A 15,656-nucleotide genomic window follows, 5' to 3' on the forward strand; every position below is an offset into this window, starting at 1 on the left:
ACTCCACCTGCCCTGAAGAGAATCGATGATGAAACCCAAAGTTACAAAAAAAAGGTGACATCAAAGTGGCAGAACTAGCTCTATTATTTAAAGCAAATTCGGCCAAGGGCAAAAATGAAACCCAATCATCCTGATCAGCAGAAATAAAACATCTCAAATAAGACTCCAAAGTCTGGTTTGTTCTCTCCGTCTGCCCATTTGTCTGAGGGTGAAACGCAGAGGAGAAGGACAACTGAATTCCCAGCTTGGAACAAAAAGTCCTCCAAAATCTAGAAACAAACTGAACTCCTCTAGGTCAGACACAATGTTCTCAGGAATCCCATGCAAGCGAACCACCTGTTGCAAAAACAAGGGCACCAACTCTGAGGAAGATGGCAACTTAGAGAGTGGTACAAGATGGACCATCTTAGAGAATCTATCACAAATCACCCAAATAACAGTCATTCTCTGAGAGACAGGCATATCAGAAATAAAATCCATTGAAATATGGGTCCATGGCCTCCTGGGCACCGGCAAAGGCATCAACAACCCACTAGAGTGAGAACAAGGTTTAGACCGGGAGCAAGTCCCACAGGACTGCACAAAATTCCTGACATCACGAGACAAGGCGGGCCACCAAAAAGACCGACTCACCAAATCTCTAGTACCAAAAATACCTGGATGACCAGCCAATGCGGAGCAATGAACTTCAGACATTACTCTCTTCCTCCACTGGTCAGGAACGTACAATTTTCCAATGGGACAACGCTCAGGTGTGTCCTCCTGAAACTCTTCCAGAGCTCAAATCGGGCGAGATGGCAGAAAGAACTACACCCTCACCTAAGATGGTAGCAGGCTTAGTCACAATAGGAGAATCAGCAAAGAAACTCCTAGAGAGGGCGTCTGCCTTGACATTCTTAGTGCCTGGAAGAAAAGAGACCACAAAATCAAAACGTGTGGAAAAACAAGGCCCACCTAGCCTGTCTAGGATTCAAGCGTTTGGCAGACTCAAGGTAAATCAAATTCTTGTGGTCAGTAAGGACCACGACTTGATGTTTAGCTCCCTCCAACCAATGTCTCCACTCCTCAAATGCCCATTTCATGGCTAACAGTTCCCGATTCCCCACATCATAGTTGCGTTCGGAAGGGGAGAACTTTCGGGAAAAGAAAGCACAGGGATTCATTTTAGATGTTACCGGATCTTTTTGGGACAAAACAGCTCCTGCACCAATCTCAGAAGCGTCCACCTCTACCTGAAACGGAAGTGAGACATCAGGTTGCCGCAAAACCGGAGCAGAAGTGAACCTCCGCTTCAGCTCCTGAAAGGAAGAAACAGCCTCTGGAGACCAATTCAGCACATCAGCACCCTTCTTAGTCAAATCAGTCAATGGTTTGGCAATACCTGAAAAATTAGCTATAAATTTACGATAAAAATTAGCAAAACCCAAAAACTTCTGGAGTGCCTTCAAATAAGTGGGCTGAACCCAATCATAAATGGCCTGTACATTGGCCAGGTCCATTTCAATAGTTGACGGAGACAAAATAAATCCCAAAAATGAAATCCTCTGTACACCAAAAAGGCATTTCGATCGCTTAACATACAGGGAATTCTCCCTCAAAATCCGGAACACAGTCCGAACATGTTCCAATTGAGAGTCCCAATCCCTGGAAAAGATCAAAATATCATCCAGATAGATGATCAAAAATTTATCCACAAAGTCCCGGAAAATATTTTTTATGAAGCACTGGAAGACAGAAGGGGCATTAGTGAGCCCAAAAGGCATCACCAGGTACTCAAAATGTCCCTCCGGAGTATTAAACGCCATCTTCCATTCATCCCCATGCTTAATGCGAATAAGATTATACGCCCCCTTGAGGTCAAGCTTGCTAAACCAGCAAGCACCTTTAACTCTGGAGAATAGATCAGTAATCAGGGGTAACGGATACTGATATTTAACAGTAATTTTGTTGAGGGAACGATAGTCAATACAAGGCCTCAATGAACCATCTTTCTTGGCCACGAAAAAAAACCCAGCACCCAAGGGTGAAGAGGATGGTCTAATATGACCCTTCTCCAACGACTCCTTAATATAAGATCGCATAGCCTCGTGCTCGGGTACAGATAAATTGAACAGTCGACCCTTGGGAAATTTACACCCAGGGCTCAACTCAATTGCACAGTCATAACTCCTATGAGGAGGCAAAGGCACAGACTTATTCTCACTAAATACATCATAAAAATCAGCCAAATAGTCAGGAACATCATGCGACTGGGGAGAGGTGGAGAAAACAGGAGCATCACCAAGAGCACACCGACAACCCCAACTCACCACAGACACAGATTTCCAATCCAAAACTGGATTATGGATTTGCAACCAAGGAAATCCCAGAACAATGGTATCATGCAAATTATGCAACACCAAAAATCTGCAATTTTCTTGATGGTCTGGGGCGACCCGCATTACCACCTGGATCCAAAACTGAGGTTTATTCTTTGCCAAAGGAGTAGCATCAATACCCCTCAAAGGGATAGGCGTCCGCAGAGGTGTCATAGGAAACCCACAACGTTTAGCAAAATCCAAGTCCATCAGGTTCAGAGCCGCTCCCGAATCCACAGAAGCCTTAGCGGAAAATGTGGACAGGGAGCAGATCAGAGTAATTGCCAGAAGAAACTTAGGTTGAACACCACCCACAGCAAATGTGTGTGCAAAACGTTTCTCTCGTTTAGGGCAGACAGAAATCATATGAGAGGCATCTCCACAGAAAAAACACAGCTTATTACGCCTTCTGAACTCCTGACGTTGCGCCCTAGACAAAACTCTCACATTGCATAGGTTCAGACATTTGTATAACAGGTGACAACATTTCTCGTGTACTTTTACGTTCACGTAAACGCCGATCAACCTGAATGGCTAATGACATAGAATCATCAAGACCAGAGGGAACAGGAAATCCCACCATAGTATCTTTTACTGTTTCTGACAAACCCTTCCGAAAGAGAGCTGCCAAGGCACCATCATTCCAGGTAGTAAGGACCGCCCACTTTCGGAATTTTTAACAGTATAACTCTGCAGAATCCTGACCCTGGCTCAATGCCAACAGGGCTTTCTCAGCTTGATCAATAGCATTAGGTTCATCATACAACAACCTCAAGGCTTGAAGAAATGCATCCACATTAGTTAGAATAGGATCATTAGGTGTCAAAGAAAACGCCCAATCCTGGGGATCGCCGCGCAGCAAAGAGATGACAATTTTAACCTGCTGCGCAGAGCTCCCAGATGAGTTAGGCTTCAAGGCAAGAAATAATTTACAATTCTTAAAATTCAAAAATTTAGACCGATCCCCAAAAGACATATCAGGAGTAGGAATCTTTTGGTTCAGCAGCAAGTGAATGAGCAAGATAGGTGGAAATTCCCCGTACTTCAGCAGCCAGCTGCTCCACACGATCAGACAATTGCTTAATCTCCATTAAGAAAATTCCTCCTACGGCCCCAGAGAAAAAGAGGAAAAAATATACATAAAAAAAAAAAAATTCTGACCCTTTTTTTTTTTAACAATACTTTCCTGCTATTGAGTACCCTAGAATCTGCGGTATGGCTTGTGATTCTGTTATGAATGAGTCACCGGAGGAGGAAAAAACAAAAATACAAGCTAAGTCCAGAAAACCAGAGAGGTTGGTAGCTAGCGGATTGCAGATCCCTGATCCTATTCACAACAACTAACAGTAGCCGTGGGGTGTTCCTACGGTGGTCCTAGACACCTCGTTCACAGCCGGAGAACTAAATAAACCTAAAGAAAGAAAGGGGAAATCTAAACTGCCCCAGAGTTGACCCCAAAGCAATAGACAGCCCCCAACATGTATTGACAGTGAAAACAGATGAAAACACAAATACAGACAGAAAGACAGGCTGAGGCTGGTTTCACACTTGCGTTTTTTCGCGCTGGATTTTAGCGCTAAAAAACGCATGCGTTTTTTTTCCCTATATTTTGCATGGGATGCGCTTATGTGCGCATACACATGCGTTTGTATGCGTTTTTCCGCGCATGCGTTTTTTTGCGGTATGCGCTCGGGCGCACAAAATGCATCCTGTTGCATTTTTTGGGCGTCCGACTTGCCTCAAAAAAACGCATGCGCGCGCAATGCGTTTTTTTACAGCAAGACACCCATTATAAGTCTATGGGTGCGCATATGTGCGCATTGGCATGCTTATGTATGCGTTTTTTTGCGCATGCGTTTTTTTTTTACCATTAATTGGACAATGGAATTTAGGGGTTTGGGTTAGAGTTAGGGTTAGTTAAGGGGGTTTAGGGCTAGGGTTAGGGTTAGCTAGGGTTTAGGGTTAGGGTTAGTAGGCTTTGGTTAAGGGTTAGGGTTAGTATGGTTTGGTTAAGGGTTAGGGTTAGGGTCAGGGTCAGGGTTAGGGTCAGGGTTAGGGTTAGGATCAGGGTATGGTTTGGTTAAGGGTTAGGGTTAAGGTTAGGGTCAGGTTTAGGGTCAGGGTTAGGGTTAAGGTTAGGGTTAGGGTCAGGTTTAGGGTCAGGGTTAGGGTTAGGGTTAGTAAAGTCATGGTTTGGGTTAGTGTGAGGGGCCACCTAATGTTGGAGAAAAACGCAAACGCGGTAAAAACGCACTAAAAACGCATACAAACGCATAAAAACGCTGCGTTTTTTTCATGCATGCTCATAAAAATGCTTGAAAAAAACGCAGCATTTGTATGCGTTTGTATGCGTTTTTTCAATGCATTTTTTTGCGGGAAAAACGCACTGCAAAAAAAAGCAAGTGTGAAAGTAGCCTGAGCAAACAATGGGGCCCTCACTAACTAGATAGGACAGGAAAGGAAAGCAACTGTCTGCAATCACGCAAAAACCCTGCCAAAAATAATGTCCAACACGTCTGATAGAAAAGACCCTGAAGTCACTAGACTTCAAAAATCACTATATCAGCACTCAGGTATATTCTGAAAGCAGAGCAAAGAGATCAACTGATCAGAGACAAAAATGGAGTTCAGTCAGTCCCAACCAGGGCTGGCTGAACACAAACACTAAGTAAACCAGACAAAATCTCATGGAACAATAGCAGAGCAAAAACTTAGCTTTAGTAGACAGGACTAAACTGGAGGCCAGAGTTCAGAGCAGAGAGGATCACCAGCAACCCAGCAGGGCGTCGGCGGCCTTATATCCACTCAGAGATTCTGGATGTCCAATCACACTCCACCTGTTCAGATGACAGGTTTTTCCCATCCAAATCAATTTCACTACCTCCTTTCACCAGCAGAGGGAGTTCATTGGACATCAAAGGTGAAGGAGAAAATGAGCTCATAACAGCGGGCTGGACGTCTGACAGGTCCAGGATGGGGGACACAGGACTGGGGGAATTGCTACCCCTGGAGGAAGGCCACCCTCTGTGTGTTTTCCAGAGGCTAAGCAGCTTTTTGGCCTTGGCATATTACTTGGCAGCCATCATGTCCAGAAAAGCAAAAGCACACACTTTCTTATATGTTGCGTGCACATCCTGTCAGTCCACCTTCCCACGGGCGCAAACCAAGCAGATTTGCGAAGCCTGCGATTCCGAACGTGCCCAGGAGCCCTCCCCTGCGACCGAGCCCAGTGTACTGAGCCCCCCAGAATGGGCTCTGTCTGTCGCAGTCCATGGCATCACTTACGAGAGCAATCTTGTACCTTCGAGCCCCTGATAGGGGCAGGGATAGCGGCTCACCTGTGTTAGAGGGGTCCTCCACCTCACAGGAGCCTCCGGCCTGCAGGGGTCGCTCTCACTCCAGGCAGACGCGGGGGAAACGATCCCACACAGCATCTCCCGGTCCATCTGGTGCTTCGGCATCCATAAGTTTGGCCTCTTGCTCACCTTCACTAAGAGTCATTAACGGGAGCTCAGATTACAACTCGGATGAGCCTCTTGATTCAGGTACTCCAGAATACTGGGAAACAATTGACAGTCTCATTGAGGCTGTCAACCAGACCCTTGGGATCGAAGATTATTCCACCTTGAACTCAGGTCACAAGGTCTCATTTAAGCGAGCAAAGCGGACGCATAGAGTGTTTAGTTCTCACCCAGAGTTTGAGGAAATAGTACAACAACAACAGAGAGCGACCCGATAAACGGTTCTCAGGGCAAAAGGCGCTCGAGGCGAGGTATCTGTTTGCCACTGATCTCCGTAAAAAATGGGCAGAATCCCCAACGGTAGATCCGCCCGTGTCACACTTGGCCTTTAGGACCCTGTTGTCCATACCTAGTGGGTCCTCTATCAAGGATCCCACTGACTGTCTCATAGAGAGCCTAGCTCGCTCAGTATTTGAGGCATCAGGTTCTGCACTCTCCCCCTCATTTGCGGCAACCTGGGTAGCAAAGGCCATGATGGCTTGGTCAGAATCATTGAATAGAGCCCTGCAGGGTATAGACCTATCAGCAGAGGTATCAGAGATTGCAAATCAGATCACTTTGGCCGGGGACTACCTAATTAATGCATCTTTGGATGCGGCCAACTGCGCGGCTCTCGCTGCGGCAAATGCAATCTCCATTAGGAGGGCTTTATGGTTGAGGACATGGCAGGCAGACACAAATTCAAAGAAATCCCTGACTTCCTTGCCTTATCAGAGCAGTCATCTGTTCGGGGAAAAGTTGGATCAGCTCATCTCTGATTCCACAGAGCAGTTTCCTCCCTCAACATAGGGCTAAGCAGCCGTTTCGCCACCAACCTCAGACACGGTTTCGGTCCTTTCGCAACCCCGGGTGGGATGCAGCGACCAATCCCGCCACTTCAGGTCATCCCAGCCAGGACAGGGATTGGCAGGTCTCATATAGAGCTAACCCGTTGGGGAGAATGCGTACCCACCAGTCCAGATCAAGGGGACCCAGGTCCCAGAGATCTGCGGCCAAATGATTCGAGGCAATCTCAAGGCAACGTCAGCAAGGTAGGTGGCCACCTGCTTTGGTTTCGCCATGCCTGGCTCTCCGTCTCACACGACACATGGGTAACGAGGCTGGTGTCCTCGGGGTACAAGATAGAATTCATCAAATACCCCTCAAGACGGTTTTTTTCTTTCCCGTCCTCCAAAAGTAATCGCCCGAGCAAGGGCTTTACTCAAGGCCATAAAATTACTCCAGCACAACTGAGTCATTGTTCCCATATCGGAGAACGAAAAATATCGGGTTCTACTCCAACCTGTTCACGGTGCCCAAAAAGGATGGGGCCATCAGGCCCATTCTGGACCTAAAGCTCCTAAACAAGTCTATCAGGATCAGACATTTCCGGATGGAGTCTCTCCGTTCAGTCATATCTGCCATGGGGCGGGAAGGATACTTGGCCTCTATTGACATCCAAGACGACTACCTACCTACACATCCCCATTTTTCCCCCGCACCAAAGGTTCCTGCGCTTCGCCATCAACGGCCTACACTTTCATTTCGCAGCACTGCCCTTCGGGTTAGCTATCGCTCCCAGGGTATTCACAAAGATCATGGCAGTCGTCATGGCCACCCTGCACTCCTGGGGCATAGTTGTCTTTCCTTATTTAGACGACCTCTTGGTCAAAGGCCCTTCCTTTCGGGCATGCGAGGAGAGCGTCAGCATCACGCTAGATACTTTTTCCCGCTTAGGATGGTTGGTCAATCTGAAAAAGTCATCTCCTGTGCCAGCTCAGAGGATTGCCTTCTTAGGAATGATCTTTGACACTTCCCGAGGGTTGGTAATTCTCCCTAGGGACAAGGCCTTAGCTCTCCAGCAGGGAGTCTGGAAGCTGCACCAACTGGTCCCTTATACCATCCGGTTCTGCAGGAGGATCCTAGGAAGGATGGTGGCAGCAATAGAGGCAATTCCATTTGCCCAGCTCCATCTTCGCCCCCTGCAGCACGCCCTGTTATCAGTCTGAGACAAAAACCCATTCTCTCTCGATCGCCGATGCCGGTTGTCCATGCGGGTCACACAGGCACTCGGGTGGACAGCCAGTGCCTCACTTCTCCACGGCAAGCCCTTTCCCCTAGACCATTGGTTGGTGGTGACAACCAACGCCAGCCTCCTTGGCTGGGAAGCGGATTTTCGCCACCACGCGACCCAGGGTCGGTGGTCACCGCAGGAGGCACGCCTCCCAAGCAACTTGTTGTAAATACGGGCAATCCGGCTAGCTCTGCGACAGTTTCATCCCCTTCTAGCAGGCCGGCCCGTTTGGATTCAGTCAGACAGCGCCATGGCTGTGGCTTACATAAATCATCAGGGGGCACGCGCAGCAGGGCAGCCATGCGCGAGGTAGGGCTTGTGCTTCATTGGGCCGAGAGAAACCACTCGGCGATATCGGCAGTCCACATCACGGGCGTGGAGAATTGGGCAGCAGACTTCCTCAGCCGGCAGGGTCTCGCATCTGGGGAATGGTCACTTCACCCCAAGATCTTCCAGCAGATTTGCCAACGATGGGGGACGCCGGATGTGGACCTAATGGCCTCCAGAGTGAACGCCAAGGTATCAGCGTTTGTCGCTCGATCCCGGGATCCGCCGGCAATTGCGGTGGATGCACTGGTTCTGCCATGGAACCACTTTCGCCTCCCATACCTATTTCCCCCGTTGCCACTACTTCCGAGGGTCATCAAGAAGATCAAGGCGGAAGGGGTGCCAGTGATTCTGCTGGCCCCAGATTGGCCTCGTCGGGCATGGTACGCAGACCTGGTACAGCTACTCACCGACGTTCCTTGGCACCTGCCAAAGTGCATAGACCTACTGTCCCAGGGCCCGATCTACCACCCGAACTCAGGGGCCCTGTGTTTGACATCTTGGCCGTTGATTCCTGGATTCTAACCCAGGCTGGGTTCGACTGCAATGTGGTCGCTACAATGGTTAACGCCCGGAAACTGGCGTCAGCACGTATTTATCACCACACCTGGAAGGTTTTCTTCACATGGTGTCGGAACCATAGTTGTTCTCCACTGAGATTTTCTATTCCCAACATCTTGGCTTTTCTCTAGTTTGGCCTAGACTCAGGCTTGGCCCGAAGTTCCCTCAGGAGACAAATATCGGCCTTATCCATTCTGTTCCAGCGCAGGATTGCTACTAATCTGCAGGTGAAGACTTTCATTCAAGGAGTCTCCCACTTGGTACCTCCTTATAGGGCACCCCTGGACGCTTGGGACTTTAACCCGGTCCTAAGTGTTCTACAGGAGGCTCCATTTGAACCGTTACAGGAGGTCTCTTTAACCTACCTTTCTTGGAAGGTAGTATTTCTTGCGCCAATAACATCAATCAGGCGGGTCTCAGAGCTGGCAGCTCTATCCTGCCGAGCTCCGTTTCTGGTCTTCCACAAGATAAGGTGGTTCTCAGACCAGCCCCTCCTTTTCTGCCGAAGGTCGTTTCCTCATTCCACATTAATGAGGATATTGTCTTGCCTTCTTTTTGTACAGCATCGGTACACCGTGTGAAAAAGGCTCTTCATACATTGGACCTGGTGAGAGCTCTCAGGAGGTACTTGTCGCGGACGGCACCCTTTCGTCAGATGGACACGCTGTTCGTGCTTCCCGAGGGGAGCAGGAAGGGATTCGCTGCTTCAAAATCGACCATAGCCAGATGGATTCGTTTGACTATTCAGGAGTCTAACCGCATCAGAGGCACACCAGTTCCAGCAGGGATCAGAGCGCACTCTACTCGGGCAGTGGGTGCCTCTTGGGCGCTTCGGCACCAGGCATCGGCAGAACAGGTTTACAAGGCTAGAACCTGGTCCAGCTTGCACACATTGGCAAAGCACTACAATATCCACACTCAGGCTTCGTCAGATGCAAGTCTGGGTAGAAGGATTCTCCAAGCAGTGGTGGCGCACCTTTAGACAGGAGGTGCATGTAGCTTGGATCGGTGAGTCAACTTCCCACCAAGGGACTGCTTTAGGACGTCACACAGTACCTGTGTCCCCCAATGATGCGATGAAGAAACATGGATTTTTGTGATAAACTCACCGTAAAATCCTTTTTCTCCAAGACGCTCATTGGGGGACATAGCACCCACCCTGTTAGCCAAGTTGGCTTCTGTTTTGTTTAATTAATATACTTTTTTAAATGATATTAGGGTGCTGTTTTTTCTAGACATGTTGTTACCTGCATTAAGGTTGATGTTGTCTGATTTTTGTTTGATCTCCTACTGCTTTTGCACCACACTGATTCTGCCCGCAACCGGGGCAAGGGTGTATACGGCGGAGGAGGAGCTAACCTCTTTTTTCACTTTGTGTCAGCCTCCAGGCGGCAGTAGCATACACCCACAGTACCTGTGTCCCCAAATGAGCGTCTCAAAGAAACGGATTTTACGGTGAGTTTATCACAAAAATCCATGCTTTACAAAACTGTGCAGTGGTCTCTTTATTTTTGCTAAAGCTGTATATAATTATAATGTGCCATGTGTTCCTTTCTATTTTATATTTCTCACACATAATATTTTTCCAAAGGAAACATGGCATATGTAATGTGAAAATTTCAATACTGCCTCTCTTCAGTAGTAAAGTCTAGATTTAGAAAATACTAGCTGAAGAGCCCAGCGCTGCCCGAGCATAGTAACTAACTACGGTTAGTTATAACAAATTATTATTGATTATATATATATATAAAGCCCCGCCCACTCCGCATAGCCACATTCACTATAATATCCCACATCATCTCGTCAGCCAGAGCCACGGGACTACTACCCCTAATATTCCACATCATCCCATCAGCCAGAGCCACCGGACTGCTACCCGTAATATCCCACATCGTCTCGTCAGCCAGACCCACCAGACAACTACCACTAATATCCCCACATCATCCTGTCAATGCCACCGGACTACTACCCCTAATATCACACATCATTCCGTCAGCCAGGGCCACCAGACAACTACCACTAATATCCCACATCATCCCATCACAGAGGCCGGACTACTCCCCCCTAATATTCCACATCATCCCGTCAGCCAGAGCCGCCGGACTACTACCACTAATATCCCACATCATCCCGTCAGCCAGAGCCACCGGACTACTCCCCCTAATATCCCACATCATCCTGTCAGCCAGAGCTACCGGACTACTACCACTAATATCCCACATCATCCCGTCAGCCTGGAGTCAGAACCAGAGCGCTGAGTGGAACGGTCCTAACTTCCATACCGAGGATCCCTTTAAGAGAGGCCTGGGGTCAGAACCAGAGTGCTGAGTGGATTTGTCCTGACTTTCATACCAATGATCCCTTTAATTGAAGCCTGGGGTGAGAATCAGAGCGCTGAGGGATTTACCCTAACTTCCATACTGGAGATCCCTTTAAGAGAGGCCTGGGGTCAGTACCAAAGCGCAGAGTGGATTTGACCTCACTTCCATAACGGGGATCCCTTTAAGAGAGACTGGGATCAGAACCAGAGTGCTGAGTGGATTTGCCGTGACTTGCATACCAATGATCCCTTTAATAAGACACTGGGGTCAGAATCAGAGCACTGAGGGATTTGCCCTGACTTCCATACCAATGATCCCTTTAAGAGACCCTGGGGTCTGAACCACAGAGCTGAGAGGAACGGTCCTAACTTTCATACCAGGGATCCCTTTAAGAGAGGCCTGGGATCAAAACTAAAGTCCTTTATGGATTTGCTCTGACTTCCATACCAATGATCCCTTTAAGAGGGAAGATGTGTCTGAAATGAGAGATGCTTAGTGATTGGTTGCAAGGAAAACTGTTGCTCATAGCAACCAATCACAGCTCAGCTTCTTTTGAACAGCTCTGGTAAAATGAAAGATGCTTCATGATTGGTTGGTGATACACACACTCATACATACATTCACTTTTATATATAGAGATTAAAGCAAAATAAATAAGTGCTGAGTATTACTGAACAATTATCCTTCTCTATCATAATATATTTCCATAGTGTTTATCACATGTGTTAAGCAGAAAAAGGGAAACAATGCTTTTTTTTTACCTATTCCAGTTCCAGCTTTGCGCAAATTTTTTTCAAGATAACACTGTGACCACTAAAACTTACAGTGCAGCTATAAAGGTAAAATCCGCAAGGCCTGTGATCAAGTCAGCAAACAAAGAGTTAAGAATGACTGTGGGCAACAAGGTACTATAAATTTTGTAGTTATACATTATGTAGCCATGAAAATAATTAATTCTCTTCCCTCCTTAAGACTTCTATTGTTATTTGTCTGCTCTTATGTATTTGCGTTTTTCAGTTATGATGAAATAGCTCTTGTAATGTATCATTTCTGTCAGTGAAAATGCTCAGCTTCTTTAGGAAATGCACCACACTGATGTGTAGGCAATAGATAAAGACGCGCACTCAGCAGTTGTAGGGGTGCTGGCTGGACTGGAAAGTTCCAATAATCAAGTAGAAGGTAATCAGCCGCACTCGAAGTAATTTTGCAAATAATGGATTTTATTTTTACATGTATAGTCATTCACCACAGTGTTCAGTATTATAATAGATGATGATGGACAAATTAGATTATGTTTCGACCCAGCCTGGGTCTTTCTCAAACCTTGCTAAAAAAGAAATATATACAAAATTATTGTGCTGTCCAAATATACATTTGGTCATATCATAGTCACAAAATAAATTCAAAAATCATGAGAAATAAAACTATAACACCAAAATATTTAAAAATAACAGATCAAAAATAAGAAATAAAAGAAAATAAACGAATAATCAAGAACAAATAATCTGGTATTTGAATAATCAACAATTTTAAACCAGTGCAATAGCACAAGGCAAAGGCTATTATATCAACAAGAGCTTTTACACAAGAAAGGACCAGAGATGATCCCTATGCACTGGTGTAAATATACTGTACATAGACATAATCCACTTCTGTGCACAATTGGCAGGTGAGATATTAATATATATTCAAAGATCAAGAGAGTAGGTAAGGGTATATAATATCAAGATACTGACCTACATCCAGTTATGACAATATTGTGGAGTAGTTGCATTGTGGTATGCTGTCCAAAGTGGGGCTGTGGGGAAAAAAGGGTATAGGGTAAAAAGTGGGATAAGCATAAGGCAAACTATTGACTGAAGATGGTGTCCAGGGAATTGGGTGTGGAGCGCACCGTGCGCTATCTGTGGTAATATGGCGTCATTAGTTCTTTAAGTATGCTTTTGGAGCGCTACTTCCGGTGTCTGAGCCCCGGAAGTGAGCTGTGCATAGATGCCAGAACAAGGTCTGGCACACAAGACATATCGCACATGCACATTAGTGCCTGAGCGCAGGGAAAAAGAGTCATGCGCAGTAGCACTTAGGAACAGAGGATATCATGTTTTGGGTGGGGCTGGGTCGATAGTGTGGGGATCGAAAGTATGATATTTCTGTGTGGAAAAGCAGTTTTTTGGTCTGGCTGGGTAATGTTACAATAGATGATTATAAATGGGTGAAAAATTAAGTAATAAAGAAAAAATATACAGTATATGAAAGAAAAAGTAAAAAATAATAAAGATAATTGATGACTTGAACTGGTTGTAAAGGATTGGATGTGGTGGATTCTGACTATAGAAACACAGTGGGGAAAAAGTATTTAGTCAGCCACCAATTGTGCAAGTTCTCCCAGTTAAAAAGAGGAGAGAGGTCTGTAATTGACATCATAGGTAGACGACAACTATGAGAGTCAAAATGAGAAAACAGATCCATAAAATCACCTTGTTTGATTTGGCAATATTTATTTTGCAAATTATGGTGGAAAATAAGTATTTGGTCACCTAAAAAGATGCAAGATTTCTGACTCTCACAGACCTGTAGCTTCTTCTTTAAGGGGCTCCTCTGTCCTCCACTCATTACCTGTCGTAATGGCTCCTTTTTGGACCTGTTATCAGTATAAAAGACACCTGTCCACAACCTCAAACAGTCACACTCCAAACTCTACTATAATGAAGACCAAAGAGCTGTCGAAGGACACCAGAAACAAAATTGTAGCCCTGCCCCAGGTTGTGAAGACTGAATCTGCAATAGGAAAGCAGCTTGGTGTGATGAAATCAACTGTGGGAGCAATAAAAAGAAAATGTTAGACATACAAGACCACTGATAATCTCGCTCATTCTGGGGCTTCATGCAGGATCTCAACCTGTGAGGTCAAAATGATCACAAGAACGGAGAGCAAAAATCCCAGAACCACACAGGAGGACCTAGCGAATGACCTGCATAGAGCTGAGACCACTGTAAGAAAGGCTACCATCAGTGCAATGAAAGAAAAAGAAGTGTGCATTATGGACGCAAAAACCCAAAATAAATACAAATTATATATTAATAATCAATTTTTATTGAAAACATAAAAAGGACACACAAGTGACAAAAACTGATTAAAAACAATTAAAAAAGGCCAAAAAAAGAATTTGGCCTGAAATGACACTCCAAAAAAGCAGGTCTTTAAATGAAAACCTGATACATGCCCCCCTCCAATAAATGTGGGCAGAGACCTATGAAATGGTGTAATATACACATGTGTACACAGACCAAGATATAAACCTCAATGCGTAATAAGCAGCTCTCAGTCTATCTGAAAACATACGGTACAAAAAAACACTAAGTATGATATAACAAGACACGATAATCATAAATAGCCTTAGAGCATGGTTGCAGTTGCCCAAAAAATATAAATGCACCACACAATGAAACACTATGACTTGAGAAACAACAGTGTTAGAAAATATATATATACCAATACTCTAAATACCTAAAGGCAATAAACCCATGAGGATGATGATAAATCAACTATCTGAAAGAATGACAGTTGTCAAAAGAATAAATGCAGTTGCCATAGGTGTAGATATATCACACAATAGAGAACTATAGCCTCAACAAAAAGCTTTTCAGGTCTCTACAATAAGAGACATACCAAACATCTGAGTACCTAAAGGCTGCACACCCATGAGGGTGAGATGAAAATATCATGATAAGTCAAATGCCCGCAAGATGTAATAGAAATAGGAGGGGGGATGTTACCCCACGCGTATCGCCACCTCTAGCGTGGCTTCCTCAGGGGAAATGGAGGTGAGTCATTGTCACAGACGGCGCCCCTTTTATATAACACAGAATTATCATAAACTACTTACAGATAATGAAATGGTTCGGCGAGTGTAAGGTCAGCGTCCGGAAATAGCTACTGCGCACGCGCTATGATGATGACGAAACTGAAACTTAGAGATTGAAAATCAGCGCAGGCGTGCTGAAACCAAGTGTAGGAGGAACGCAACTGCGCAGGCTCAGGGAAGGGAAGAATAAAGCCAACATAAGCAAAAAGCAGGGCAACACACAAAGCCTGATGAATATTTTATGTAAATAATTTATTCATGACAAAGACATATGTCCGGAAATAGCCACTGCGCACGCGCTATGATGATAACGAAACCGAAACTTAGAGATTGAAAGTCAGCGCAGGCGTGCTGAAACCAGGTATTGGAGTAACGCAACTGCGCAGGCTCAAGGAAGGGGAAAATAAAGCCAACATATACAGAGAACTGAAGCCCCTGCATTGAGAAAGAATCACAGCCACAACTTAAAAATAAAGTGTAGCACAGGCATAATAGTTGATAAAGATCACAAAGTCCATGAAAACATGCTTATGCGCAAAAATGACAAATTATTTATATAACACCATACAGTCAAAATTGAGATGTATGGCGCAAAAATAAAAATGAATGGTAAATGTCATATACACAAAGCAAGGCAACACACAAAGCCT

The 15,656-nt window shown here is 45.5% G+C and overlaps 1 protein-coding gene across 1 annotated transcript in view; it reads left to right on the top strand.

The window, feature by feature from the left end:
- MYO5C (myosin VC) overlaps positions 1-15,656 on the top strand; it is a 483,348-nt gene that overhangs the window by 234,123 nt on the left and 233,569 nt on the right. Inside the window, exon 15 of the mRNA XM_073568417.1 lies at positions 11,911-12,045. Coding sequence (XP_073424518.1) covers positions 11,911-12,045 — 135 coding nt within the window. The remainder of the gene's footprint in view (positions 1-11,910; positions 12,046-15,656) is intronic.

Source organism: Dendrobates tinctorius, unplaced genomic scaffold (assembly GCF_039654945.1).
Source record: "Dendrobates tinctorius isolate UK_male_01 unplaced genomic scaffold, ASM3965494v1 ptg000022l, whole genome shotgun sequence".
Classification (NCBI taxonomy): domain Eukaryota; kingdom Metazoa; phylum Chordata; class Amphibia; order Anura; family Dendrobatidae; genus Dendrobates; species Dendrobates tinctorius.